Below are 14,975 nucleotides of genomic sequence, written 5' to 3' on the forward strand. Positions count from 1 at the left end.
TTTGTACTAAGTCTCCCTCTGGTAAAAAATTATGTTCACAATTGTACCTTATTATAATCATTCTTCAGACCAACAGCAATGACCATATACTTATACAGTATTTTGTGGCCGGTCTTCGTGTGCACAATACCGTTACAAGGGTCGAAGTCTTCCGCGCTATCGTCTAGCCACCTCACGTGCCGCGGCAGCACAGACCTTGTAGGTCTCTCGCAACGCCCATACTGTTGTATACCGGCCGCGACCAGGGGAAACATTGGCTGGTAATAGTGCACCTGGTATAGGCTTTTTTATTAAGATTATTAGCATTGCTACCCCTTTTTGTTTTAGATAGATATCCAGGTAGAAAAAGTTATACCTAACACATGTATAGTACCATGCACATAATAGAGTATACTGTATCGTCCATGATATCCTTCATGGGTTGCCATTTCTGAACGAATAAGGTGGCTATGCATTTGTATTCCGTAATTTTGTATTTCCATTGTCATATCCCACACTTCAAACCGAAACTCGGTCATAAAGGCACAACTGCTTCACGGTAGGAACACGGATGGGAGAGAAGCAGATGACTTTGTAAAAAAAGTTTATGACTTTCTATCACTTGAGTCATCAGCTTGTTTTTCCAAATTGCATAATTAAAATTATACTTTACAAAAAAAAATCAACATCAATTGTGCCAAAACCAGGTATTTTGACTTAAAAACTAAACTGCCGAACCGATTTTGATGAAGTTTCTGTGAGTATATCCTTTCAGATAAAAAAAAAAATATTTCTCCAAATCGCTTTATAACTGACGGAGTTATGAGGTTAGAAATATTAAGACAAAAACACACAAACGAAATGAAAGCCTACTTTTTTTTAAGTCGGTTGAAAACACAACTTTTATGAACATAGAAAAGCTTAGAACTCAGCCTAGAAAAGGACCGGTCATCTTGATTAGTTTTTGGTATATTTATATATATATATATATATATATATATATATATATATATATATATATATATATATATATATATATATTGTACCTTAGAAGGCTCCAGTACTATAATATCATTGTTATTCATTTTCCGGGAAAACCTCCAAGCGATGCTGCAGCCTCCTGTCCCACCGCCGACCACCAGCAATTTGCATCTGAAGTTTTACACAAAAAAAAGCAATCCTAGTGTAAAATACGTTCTTTTTAATTTATACGACGTCAATACTTACCTATACTGGTTTGTACCGGGCGCAACATTACTGAAATGACGGACTTTATTCACGCTGTTCCTTAAATGATTCAAATTAACCCCCATTTGTATTATTAACACAAAAATTTATTTGATTTATTGAAATGAACATTATTTTTATGCGACTTTCATTATTTTGACTTTTTATAATGACCAACTGGATTTAATAATCTATACATGAATGAAACAAAAGTTAGTTACTTGTTATAAGAATGACTCGAGGGAAAGAGGGATTATTAGTAATTAGCAAACTCCGTTTGATTGGATAGGGAAAAATCATGTTAAAATTGTTATTGATATGTTTTCTTTTTTTTTTATTGTTAAGTATATGTATGTGTATGTGTGTATGTGTTTGAGTGTGTGTGTGTGTGTGTGTATGTGTGTGCATACGCACATATTTATGTGTGTGTGTGTGTGTGTGTGTGTATGTATATACTATTATATATATTTTTATGTTTATCAATATCATATATAATATCAATAATCATCTGCTCTCGATTATTTGGTTCAGTTTATTGTGGAAACTTTACTGATTTATGTTATGGTTATGTATACTATTTTATATGTTTTAGATATTGTATGTTTCCCTTTCAAAGTAAAATAAAATAAAATAGTCTCCTTTGCTGGTAATACACTTTGAAGTCGACTTCTATGACAATTTTTATTAGTACATCTGTTATATCGAATGCAAGTTTTTACAAGAGATTTCTTTTTGAAGGTTAATGTATTGTGAAGAAATGGTGTCTGAAATAGGATACACCTGTATCACAGATCACCAGGTCTTCACCCCACCCACTCCATTATAACAACGCGATCCCCCGGGAAATGTTATGTTTATTTTCTGGTGAACTCATCACAAGGAGTAATCTAAACTGACTTGATCCTCATCATCTCATCCTCTGCTGATGCCCTACCATCATATGTGCTGGCAAGTTAGCAGTGATCGGCAACAAACATGAAGACAGGTCAGTTCGCCCATCGTAACGAATTCACGAGGAATTTGACCATGTCGTGGTCGACCTAGTAAAGTCCCATACTCTAAGTCCTCATTACTAACAAATCCCTTCTCTCCCCCCCCCCCACCCCCCACCGGCTCTATCATTGCATACCGTTAGCATTGACAAGTGAACTATTCCATCTTCACCCATAAAAACACTGGTCATGTATTTCTTATGTGTAATATTTGAAAAAAAAATATAAAAACGATTTTGAAAAAAATTTTATGAGACCAATCTGAAAGTATAATATATAAAAAAAAATCCAAATCAGTTATTAATAACGGAGTTTTGAGATAACAAGCTACACCTTTTGAAGTGGGTTCAAAATGTATTAAAACAATTACAATTTGAGAAACAATATATTTTTCCGCATTTATTAATATTATATATACACTCCTCGCAAAATTAAGGGAACATAAAAATTTTTGAAATTTTTGGGTGATTTTCAACAGGCTGTATTTCAGTGAAAAATAATCGTACAGAAAATTTAAAAAAAGGGTTTTGAAGCTTGAAAACTCTAGTTTTCAGATTTTTTGGTGAAAAAATTTTTTGAGCTCCGGTTTCCATGCAATTCTTAAACAACGCTGAAAATAATTTTTTTCTAAATTTTCTAGGTTTCGTTTTTCACTCTATGGGCATGGAAAAATTTTTTCGAGCTACTCCATTGTATAGGTCTCTTAGCGTGTTTATTCAGCTTCAAAAATCGCTTTGGATGGCTCAATTACGACCATTTGTCTCCGAGATATCGAACTTTGAATGCAAAAGCATCCTTTTCCATTCAACTGCTAATATCTCTGGAACTACTGGTCGCACAGCAAGCGGGTGCCGAGTTTCTTTATCTGCATAAAATTTCCAATTAAGTACAGTCAAGAGTTAGTGAAGAAAAAAATTTTTTCCACCTCTAACATTGAATTGAATAAAGTGGAAAAAAGTGACTTTTTCTCCTTTTTTGGTTACTTGGCTGTATCTTCGCTAATATGGGCGGGAAAGCTAAGGTTTGAGGAAAATTTTACAGTCTATTGTTCCTTAAAGAACCCCCTAAATCCCTGGAGCGATCGGTTCAACGGTTTTTCCCGGACCAATTGATTGAAATTTTGGAAAAAATAAGGGAACAAGGTTTTTGTCCCTTAAACTCACCCTAATCCATTCAAAAATCAATAATTTCATTTGTTTTTCACTTTTTACTCAATTTTTTGTTTTTTAAAAATTCATTATCAAAAAAAAAAATCGAAAAAAAAACAAGAAAATTTTATGCAGATAAAGAAACTCGGCGCCCGCTTGCTGTGCGACCAGTAGTTCCAGAGATATTAGCAGTTGAATGGAAAAGGATGCTTTTGCATTCAAAGTTCGATATCTCGGAGACAAATGGTCGTAATTGAGCCATCCAAAGCGATTTTTGAAGCTGAATAAACACGCTAAGAGACCTATACAATGGAGTAGCTCGAAAAAATTTTTCCATGCCCATAGAGTGAAAAACGAAACCTAGAAAATTTTGAAAAAAATTATTTTCAGCTTTGTTTAAGAATTGCATGGAAACCGGAGCTCAAAAAATTTTTTCACCAAAAAATCTGAAAACTAAAGTTTTCAAGCTTCAAACCCCTTTTTTTAAATTTCCTGTACGATTATTTTTCACTGAAATACAGCCTGTTGAAAATCCCCCAAAAATTTCAAAAATTTTTATGTTCCCTTAATTTTTGCGAGGAGTGTATAATATTATATAACATTCTGTATAAAGGTACAACTATTTACATAAACATCTCTAAAACCAACAATATAACTTTTAATTTCTTAGCCAAAAAAAAATATAATAACAAAGATATAATATATATAAATTCTAACAGTCAACATTACTTAAAAAATAATACATTCAAATTGTATAAAGCACTTGTTAATTTCGTTAAGTTACGAGCTTTGCTCTAAACACTAACATCATAAAATGTTTTTTTTTTTACAACACAAAGGGCAAACGAGCATGCGGCTCACCTGATGGTAAGTGACTACCGCCGCCCATGATCGCGTGCAACACCAGAAGCATTGCAGGTGTGCTGCCGGCCTTTTAAAAAGGAATATGCTCTTTTCTTGAAGGTTACGTTTAATTTTCAACAAAAATATTTCGAAATACAGATCACATCTCTCTAAATATATTATATAAATAAAAAGTCGCGTGTCCACGCCTGCCTGTTCCTCCATTTACTTCAATATTACGCAACGGATTTTCGTCTTTACTTCACTGTCATTTAGATATGTTTTATAAGTTTATATATAAAACTTATAGTTTTGTATATGTAAGTAGACAAATGTAAACAAATTGCACCCATGCAAAGCCTGGGCGGGTAATTATTATACAGTAAAAACTCCTTATTCACGCTTCCTTGATTCGCGTTTTCACTATTCGAGGATTAAAAAATTGCGATCCAATTCCTATATTCGCGGTTAAAAATTTCTATATTTGCGGATTTAATCGGTGCGTATTATTAAAAAGGATTAGGTATCTTTTATAAACGAGTCGGCAAATGGACTAATAAAAAAGTAAAATAGACTTTATCACAACTATACCTAAAGTACATTTTCAAATGCTTACGCCACTGTATAAATGCTTCGGCTGTCCATATTCACGGTTTCTGTATTCACGACATATTTGCGGAACGTATAGCCCGCGAATAAAGAGCTTTTATTGTATATGTTTTGTATTACATCTCCCTATTTAGAAATAATGTTAACAATTACTCCTCTCCATCCAAAGGTTGCCTGGAAGAGATCGCTTTTAGCGATAAGGTCGCCCATTGTTTTCTCATTGTGATCATTTCTTGTAATTATTTATATCTAGAATAAGTTTACTATCGTAATCTTTTGGAGGAAACAATAAAGAGTATATATCTATCTATGTTTTAAAGTTAGTAACATTTTTACATTACCTATTTCAAATACTAACAAATAAAAGTTAAAGATTCATTCATAACAAACTGCATAGATTCAACAAATACCTCATATATTGTAATGCCTAAATTTTGAGCTGTTCATCACAGAAATCACCTATCGATTAATATTTCAATATTAGTAATAGCCTATTTTACAACGTATAAAATGTCATGATATGATTGGAGCACATCTAATTTATAACACATCGAGTAAGGCGATGTGCGGTCTAGCGAAGACGTAAGTTTGCACTGTTCGGTCTTTAATTATCAATATAAGATTAATCAAATAGTCAAAAGAGGGCAGTAGTATCGGCATCACTAAGAAATGGCAATACGCGCATAACTTCGTATTATAGTTGAAAGTCTAAACTATGATTAATTGGTTTTTCCAAATGTAGCTCTATTTGCTAAATACGACAACAATGAAGGCCTGCAGAGCAGTGGGCCGCTCTTTAGGGTACTTTTTATCCATCGCAATAAGTCACAGCAAATAGAACTGTAAAGCTCAACCATAAGGGATATTTTGTTCGCATAGAGTATTTTGACAAAATTAGATTCCATTGTGACAAAAAAAAATATGTTTTGCCTCAAGTATATAAAATATCAGGGTTAGTTATAAAGACCTCTATATTAAAACTGTATGAAAACTAAAAATACATCTGCTGGAATGTTGGAGCGCAGCGTACCAACAAGCGCAGATCCTGATTCCTGAGATTATGGAGATACCTTCCAAAATCTAACTCTACAAAACTTCCAACAAAATAACCATAAAGTATTTAGGTATTAATTAACATGAACAATTTATAGTTTTTTAATAACTTAAAAATCCAAGGCTTTGATTCGGAGTGATTTGTTTTTGTAACTGGCAACCCTGTGCCATATAGTAGAATTGAACATGGTAGAATATTATTTTAGTAGTTAATTGTTTACTTAGCGAATGGATTGATAATTTTCCTTATAAACTCTGGACCGTGGTAGTAACCCTTCAGCATGAAGTTCCAATACAGGAACGGGAACAGATCCTTTTTCATATAGAACGCTATCGTGCTCTCCCTTGCCTGTAAATTTTAATCAAACCATTTAATTTTTATTTAATTACAAATTTTATAATTACACTAATATTAGCGGTATGGACACAACTATACCGTGTGGGGGGGGAGGGATTGTTAGCAATGGAGTTTGACAGCCCCATTGCTAGCAATATGTCCTATCAGGTCAACCTCCACGTGGTTCCCCCACGTGAAACCACCGTGTACAATTCTCGTTGAATTCGTCACAATGGGTTAACTGACCTGCTTCATCCTCGTCTATCATCCTTCACGGGTTACTATTTCATTATCAGCTATAAAAAAAAAAAAAAAACTATACCGTGTGACCCGCCACAGAATGGGGCACCACTTCCTTTCCCGTGGTTGTCGTACGAGGTGACTAAGGGAACTTAAGTGACTAAGAAAAAGGTGGAGCGCTAAGCGCTCATAAACAAACAAACGCACTTTCACATTTTCACTAATATTATATTAGTAAACAAGAATAATATCATGTATGCATAGGATCACAAAATAAGATATATTCAATTTAAAATAATCAATCATCATCATCAGCCAATCATTAACTATCCACTGCTAAGCCCTGGGGGTAGTAGTAGTAGCTTTATCCAGTAGTTGCAACGATTAGCAAACGGCAATATTTTAAGAGTGACGCTGCTGCCCGTCACTCGCCCTGCCTTAGTTGGCTCTTACGACACCCACGGGAATGGAAGGGATGGCCTATTCTATGTAAGGCCTACACGGCGGGAAATAATCAATACCTGGTTAATAATTATCTGACTCTACATTCACCACAATGGAAGGTCGCCAAATGCCTCCGACTACCACATCTGGAATTAGTCACGTGTAATACTATTTCTAGACCACATTATACTTTTCTTATATTTTTTTGTTGTAAATTGAATAAGTGGCGACATCTATTGTGTTAACAAGGAGTCTATAGATACCAATGACCTTGTTCAGCGGTAAACAGAAAATAAATGAAATAACGATAAATTTAAAATCGGAACAATGAAAAATTAATCTTATTACCTGATCGAATGGTAGCGTTTCCCTTGGAATACCGTCATATATGAATTCCGCTAATATACACGTGCTATAGGAGGTGAGCAGCGGGCACGCACCGTATCCATTGTACTTTTCCTTAGGGTTGTCCTTCTTCATTGTACTTAATAAATTCTGCTCTAGTACGTAGCACTGTTTCGCTGAAAAACAATTTTTAACAATAATACATTTTTTATTCAGGTTACATTCATATCAGCTGTTAATTGTCCACTGCTGATCATTGGACTCCCTCTATTGGGGAGGTTTCGCCAGTAGTTGTCACGCTTGGCAGGCGGATTGGCAACCGCAGTTAGGCCTTGGAGCAGTGGCGTAACTATACCATTTGGGGCCTGTGACAAATTCTTTTGATGAGGCCCTTTCAGTAAAAAAAAACTTTTCAAGTAAAATAAAATACTAAGGTACAAAGTAAAAAAAATATATATATATATTTCTGAGCTCGCGGTCTCTTGAGCCGGGGCCCTTTTGGGTCGGTGGCATTTTGCCAGCCCTGCCACCCTATTGTTACGCCACTGCCTTGAAGATATTATAAGAGGAACGCTACTGATCATCCCTCGACTTTTAAATTCCTTTAGTTGACTCTTATGACACTCATGGAAAAGGTAGGGGTGGTATTTTATGTCGGAACCACATGGCAATTTATAAATTGCTTGTAATATAACATATGGCAAACCAACACCAGTTCTCAGAAATGACATTGCTTGGGGTACCATAGGCATCACAGTATACTCTGTTATGTCCACGGTGCTGTTCATGTCGATAGGTGACGATTACCACTTTCCACCAGGTGGGCCGTCAGCTTGTTTGCAATTTTAAGTTGCATAAAAAAACAATACAAACATTTCAATCAATACAAGAGGGAGACTTTGTACAAAAGTCGTTTGCTTGGACACCTCTGTCCCATTCGTGTTTCTACCGTGAAGCAGTTGTGTTTGCATGGCTGTGTTTCGGTTTAAAGGGTTCCTGAAATTCCAGGCAGTGAATTTACAGGGTATAGAAGAATAACACCTTACTCCTCAGGAATGGCAATACATGGGGGGAATCATAGACGAAATAGTATACTCTGTTATGTCCATGGTACTGTTTATGTCTATAGGCGACGGTTACCACTTTCTATCAGGTGGGCCGTCAGCTTGTTTGCCATTCTAAGTTGTATAAAAAAATGTATTGGTTTATCAAAACTCCTTATATTATTTTTTCTTAAATCGTCATAGTCGTAGAATACTGACGGATCTGACAAAGATTACATATAAAGATCCGTCAGTGTTCTACGACTATGACGAAATAACTGCCATCTACTAGTAAGATACACAGCTTACCTATAGCGGCGGCGGTTTTGCTGTTCGGCGTGTTGGTACAGTCGCCGATGCCGTATATGTTGGGGTACTTGGTGTGCTGCAGGGTGAACTTGTCGACGCAGAGGTAGCCCGCCTGGTCGACGACGCTCGTCGCGTTACGGAGGAACTCCGGCGTCTTCATTGGCGGCGTCACGTGGAGCATGTTGTATTGCGTCGTGAATTCCTTGTAAAATACATATATAACAATTAATTACAGACAATCGTTAAGTTTTACATGCTGTCTCGTTTTGCATGCTCATTTGCTCCCTATTTTATAAAAATTAATTTATCTAATGACCTAGTCCTCAAGCTTTTTAATGAGTGATAATGGTATAGTAACCCCGCTTAAGTTATCGGTATACGCTGACGTGGCACCAGTGAATAATGATAGGTGAGGACGAAAGCAGGTCAGTTGTCAGCGATGGTTTCCAGGGGGAACCGCGTGGAAGTCGACCTGATAAGGTATATTGTAAGTAATGTGGCTAATAAACCCCATTACTAATAATCCCTATCCTCCACTGTCAAGTATATTTAAAAGTAGAGTTTTAAATTTTTTTGGTGTACATGATTTGGTATTTTATAAAATACTAGTGATTCGCCCAAGTTTCGCACGGGTAAATGGAAAGATAAAATTATATTTAATATTAGCTTTAATAGGCGAATTTTTGATATCTATGTTATGGTAATTTTTTAGATATCTCTTTTTTTTTAATAATATATAGCTTATAATATTACTTGCTGATAGAGATGGGCAATCCACCTGGGTGGGTTTAAAGTCTGGTGGGTAAAAACCGGGTGTTTTGGGTTTATTGGGTTTAAACCCCATAAACACCCAAATTTTTGGGTGTTTATGATTTTGTACTTCATCATCGTCATCTCAGCCGCAAGACGTCCACTATACTGGACATAGACAATATTATTATGCAGCCTACAGAATAAAAAACTTTTAATTTGATTTTGAGTTTATTAAGAAAGAGATGAAAGTAAAATGTAAAACTACAGTCAATCACTGTCAGATTCAGAGTTATTACAAGCGATGAATTGTATAGGTTCGATAGGCTCTATTTCGTCTAAACTGTTATGTTCATTTACTTGCTCAATGAAAGCTTCTAAGGTATTTTCTTCATTAAACTGAATGTCCTCGCATTCAGCTTTATGTTTAAGATTCCAGTTATAACAAATGAATGAAATTTTTTCAGTTCTTTCAGTTGTAAGTCGATTTCTTTTGTTATTATGTATGTAGCCTTGGATACTAAAGGAACGCTCAGTGGCTGCCGAAGTACAGGGAGCTGATAGAATACGAATCGCTACTTTGCTTAACTCAGTGGAACCACAAATACCTTTCCACCATATTAGGGGCTCAATGCTATCTAATGAGCTCCATACAAATCCTCTGGCCCAAAAGTTTTCTTTAGCTTTATAACACGCCAAATCTGCCATTACATTTGACAAACTTAAGTGTTGGCTTAAATTGTAGATAAACTCCATACCCTTAAGTTCTTCCTCTTGAGTAAGTTCGACTCCTAGAGTCCTGGGGTCTAGAATATATGCTGCAAAATGTATTGGCCTCATTGCCATATTGCATCTTGAAGATACTGATGTTAGAATCTGCTGTTTGCTTTCTTCGCTCAATGTCGAAATCTCATTTAATGCAAAACGTATCTTAGCTTGTACATCTCTAAATGTAATGTATGTGCGATGCAAACGATTCTGGTCGCTCTCTAAGTAAAATATGCTTTCAGTGACTGGTTCCAAAATACTTATACATTCCCCTGTCTTCGTCCAGAAATCATCACTTAGAATTAAATCTTTAATATCTCTTGAAATTACCACATCTTCTCTAACTGTTAATATTTGCAAAGCTATCTTATTTGCTTTCAAACTTTTTAACGAAGTAACATGACTTCCCCATCTTGTAGCACAAAGCAATTTTAGTGTTTGTGTAGAATCTTCACCCTGCCTTGATTTTATCAACAAGGAACTTAATCGTTGACTCCTTTTAACAGTTTTTATTATATTTATGGCTTGCATAATAAACACAGTTACTTCTTGTATCTTTACAATATCTTGGCACAACAAGTTAAGGATATGTGCACAGCAACCGAGAGGAACAACATGTGGATATTTGAGTTTTGTTAATTCGAATGCCTTTTGTATATTTCTAGCGTTATCGCCAATAATTTTTTTTTTTTTTTTTTTTTTACAACACAGGGGGCAAACGAGCATGCGGCTCACCTGATGGTAAGTGACTACCGCCGCCCATGATCACCCACAACACCAGCGGCATTGCAGGTGTGCTGCCGGCCTTTTAAAAAGGAATATACTCTTTTCTTGAAGGTTATGTTGTCGTATCGGTTCGGAAATACTGCTGCTGGAAGTTGATTCCAAAGAATGGTTGTGCGTGGAAGAAAGTGCCTTGAAAAACGCACGGTGGAAGACCGCCACTCGTCCAGATGATTGGGATGAAACTTTAGTTTGTGGCGGGTTGTACGGTGGTGAAAATCAGCAGCAGGTATCAATCCGAACAATTCCTCAGAACACTCCCCATGATAAATTCGGTAGAAGATGCACAGAGATGCAACATCTCTGCGCAGTTTCAGTGGGTCGAGTCGGACAGTAAGGCGTTGACTATCGATAATTCGAGCCGCCCGACTTTGAATGCGGTCTAACGGAAGGAGTTGGTACTGTGGCGCTCCTGCCCACAGGTGAGAACAGTATTCCATATGCGGCCTGACTTGGGCTTTATATAATTTCAGGCGGTGTTCTGGCATGAAATATCGTCTCACCCTATTGAGTACTCCTAACTTTTTGGAAGCTATCTTAGCCTTCTCCTCCAGATGACCGCAAAACTGGACGTCGCAAGATATATCAACGCCCAGAATTCCTAGACTCGACTTTTTATCAAGGGAAGTGCCCTGAAAGTGAGGAGATACGACAAACGGCGTCTTTTTTGCGGTAAACGCGCAGACTTGTGTCTTTTTGGGGTTAAATTGGACAAGATTTTGTTCACCCCAGATCGAAACTTGATGGAGTGAAGTTTCGATTTCAGACACAAGTCTATTCCGGCACTCATCGGTATGTGCCCGCGAGATCTTTGCATGACCGGTATATAATGTATCTCCTGTACTGTCGTCTGCATAGCAATGAATATTACTTATCTGTAACATATCATTGATATGCAGAATAATAAGTACAAGAAACTTATTTGCTCCATACACTTTCATTACTTTTTCAACTTCTTGGCTAAGGTATTCACTAGTGTGAGGATTACTTTCTGTATTCAAACTTTTAACGTATGCAGGTTGAGGTTTTGATATAAGAAAGTTTATTATTCCTTCATTTCTTAAATTAGACCAGCCATCGCACTGAAGGTGTAAGTAACTACAAGCATTTAGTTCCTCATTTAACTCAAAACGCATTTCTCTATATATTTTATCTAAGTATTTTGTCGCTAAAGCTTTACGTGAAGGTATTTTAAATTTTGGTTGCAATTTTTCGAAAAATTGTATCCATAAAGGATGTTGCACCATCGATAATGGCGTCCCTGTTACAAATATAGCTCTCGCTAATTCTGTTTTTATATGATCATCGGTGTCTTGAAACTCAGCATTTATTGTAGTGTTAGCAGACGACGAGGGGCTTATAAAAGAATCATTTGTCTCTATCTCTGACAGTCCAGACATTTTGGTTTTGGACGAGCTATCTTTTATAAGTTTCATAGAGTCTTTTAATGTTTCTGGAGATTTTGGACAAGTGATAAGATGTTGAAGCATTTTGGCAGCATTACTGAATTTGTAGACCTTATTACAAAGCTTGCAAGAAACAGACTTGTTTGGTAAAGTACGGTAGTGCTCCCATATGCGTAAATCTTTAGGTCTCCCCATTGAACCTAAAAAAATGAACGATGATTAGTTGGTCTGACGAAAATTCAACAATAGAGTGCCTATTTTTTTACAATGATTATTTCTTGTTATTTACAATAAATTTATTAAAAAAATAATAAAATAAATACAAAAAACCTTTGTAAAATTACATCTCCTCGGAGGATTAAACGCAGACGCTAGTTTATTATCGTATTGTTCTGTATTTTTCTCAGCAACTTCTTTAATTCGATTAGGTACTTACGCATATTATGTTAAAAATAAATATCTAGTACACATCTTAGGCTATCCACCATTATTATCCAATGACGACTCTCAGCTAACTATGCACTATCATCCAAAATAAACGTGTATGGAAAATTTTATCCCAGTCGGTTGAGGATTGAGGATAATTGCATCAACATACGAACATACCTACATACTTTTATTTACATAACGCAAGCTAAATAAAAGCTTGTAATAATACATCTAATTTTAAGTTAAAATTGTTAAGTGATCATGATATAATTGTATCATTCAAAAATCCACTTACCTTTAATTACGAGGTCTGTCCGGAAAGTTCGTATAAAAGTGTTCTGGAATGCGAGAAAGAGGAGTGGGGAGGCCAGGTAAGCGCAGGACCCCTTCCTTATGTCCCTAACAATGCTTCAGTTCTGGTCTGACCGCCGTGCGGTGCAAACTGGCTTATCACGCCATCTGTGAAGTTACCTCTTAACGAAACCCCGTCGGCATGGAGCCCGCTTTCGTTGAAGAGCAGCGCGTCGTAATCAAGTTTCTCTCGAAACTCGGCAAGAATGGCCGTGAAATTTTTGCCGATCTCAGAACAGTTTATGGGGATGATGCTGTAAAGGAACCAACGTACACAAGTGGCTAAAAAGATTCAGAGAGGGCCGAGAAAGCGTTCAAGATGACCCACGTTCAGGACGTCCTTCCACTTCACATTCCGACGAAAACGTGGAAAGAATTCGAACTTGTGTTAATGGGGACCGTCGTTTAACGGTCAGACAGGTGGCTGAAGAGCTTAATTTGGGCAAAACCGTGGTCCACGAAATTCTAAGAAACGAACTTCAAATGAAAAAAATTTGCGCCAAGATCGTTCCGTGAGTTTTTGAGTAAAAATTCCATTACGGTGACCGAACACCCCCCTATTCGCCGGATTTGGCCCCGTGTGACTTCTTCTTGTTCCCAAAAACCAAATTGGTACTTCGGGGGCGGCATTTGGGGGACATAAATGAGATAAAAAAAGCTACGACGGGGCAGCTGAGAAACCTACAACCAGAGGACTTTCAAGGAGCCTTCTCACAGTGGAAACGGCGTTGGCACAAGTGCATTATGTCACAGGGGGAGTACTTTGAAGGGGATAAAATTGATTTACCTGAATAATTGTAAAATAAAATTTTTAAAAAACTTTTATACGTACTTTCCGGACAAACCTCGTATTTCTTGTTAAGTATAAATATTATTTCAAATCTGCTCCCTTAATATGCACTTTTTTACTGCTTTTCCTACCTAACACGTTACCAGGAAGTCACGTTACCAGAGTCAGAGTAATAGTGAACACGTTTGACAGTGATTGTCGTCGCCTCATATTCAGCGTCGACGAATAGGGGAATCCCCAGTCATAATGTATTGCATGCGTGGCGGTCTTACTTCAAATCCATAAACAAAGAGATAATTACAGAACTCGATACTAGATGGCGCTGTTTTTGTTTGAAGAAAGTTTGCGGGCTAAAATACATAGAATTTCATCAATGACTTCCACAAAGAACAACATTTCTGTTTTTTCTAAGTCCGTATCTCTTCCGTATATTTCATAAGATATAAGCTTGGGCTACATTGTTATGCAACGTGATTTTGTCGCTGTCTTGCTAGCAGGGTTGACAGATATACGATTTAAATCGTACTCATACTATTATTTGTCTATTTTTTAATGTACGATCGTAAAGATTATGATCGTAATTCGCACAAAAACATACGACTTTTTGGTTACCTGGCAACATTTTTATTATGAAACGAACATGCTCACATCATCAGTCACATGCAACAATTTATTGGGGATTTCCCCTTCACATCTGGCAGTCCTGCTTGCTAGAATATAGGTAAGTCAGCCACAGTTACTGACGATCGATATTTAAAGGGTATTGTTTTTGTGCTAAATATTTCATAAAAACGTTATTTAATACTTTGTGGATTATTAATTTAGTTGATAATCACTGGAAGTAAAATGGATGCTAATTTGAGAGATCAAGATCTTCGTATAAAACAGTTAATAAAAGAAAATCTACGTAAGTACTCTTTTTATACCTAGGTAGGTAAGGTATAATAAACACAAAAGGTACTTAGATCGCGTGTGTTCGAAGCATTTATTCTAATAAATTTAATTTAAAATTGTAGAAAGAAAAAAATGTCTGCCAAGCCGTAGCCGAAGCCGATCTCCAAATATATTTGGCGATAGTGAGACCCAGTGTCCAGATGATTTACCCAGCGTCGTCGCAACAAAGAAAAAA

General features: G+C 36.4%; 1 protein-coding gene across 1 annotated transcript in view; it reads right to left on the reverse strand.

Moving 5' to 3' along the window:
- LOC113519256 (uncharacterized) overlaps positions 1-14,975 on the reverse strand; it is a 32,264-nt gene that overhangs the window by 8,899 nt on the left and 8,390 nt on the right. Inside the window, exons 7-11 of the mRNA XM_052894078.1 lie at positions 8,570-8,771; positions 7,237-7,393; positions 1,203-1,211; positions 1,026-1,131; positions 48-272 (exon numbers count right to left, since the gene is read on the reverse strand). Of these exons, the coding sequence (XP_052750038.1) occupies positions 48-272; positions 1,026-1,131; positions 1,203-1,211; positions 7,237-7,393; positions 8,570-8,771 (699 nt within the window). The remainder of the gene's footprint in view (positions 1-47; positions 273-1,025; positions 1,132-1,202; positions 1,212-7,236; positions 7,394-8,569; positions 8,772-14,975) is intronic.

Source organism: Galleria mellonella, unplaced genomic scaffold (assembly GCF_026898425.1).
Source record: "Galleria mellonella isolate WM207_F2 unplaced genomic scaffold, CSIRO_AGI_GalMel_v1 utg116, whole genome shotgun sequence".
In the NCBI taxonomy this organism is placed as follows: domain Eukaryota; kingdom Metazoa; phylum Arthropoda; class Insecta; order Lepidoptera; family Pyralidae; genus Galleria; species Galleria mellonella.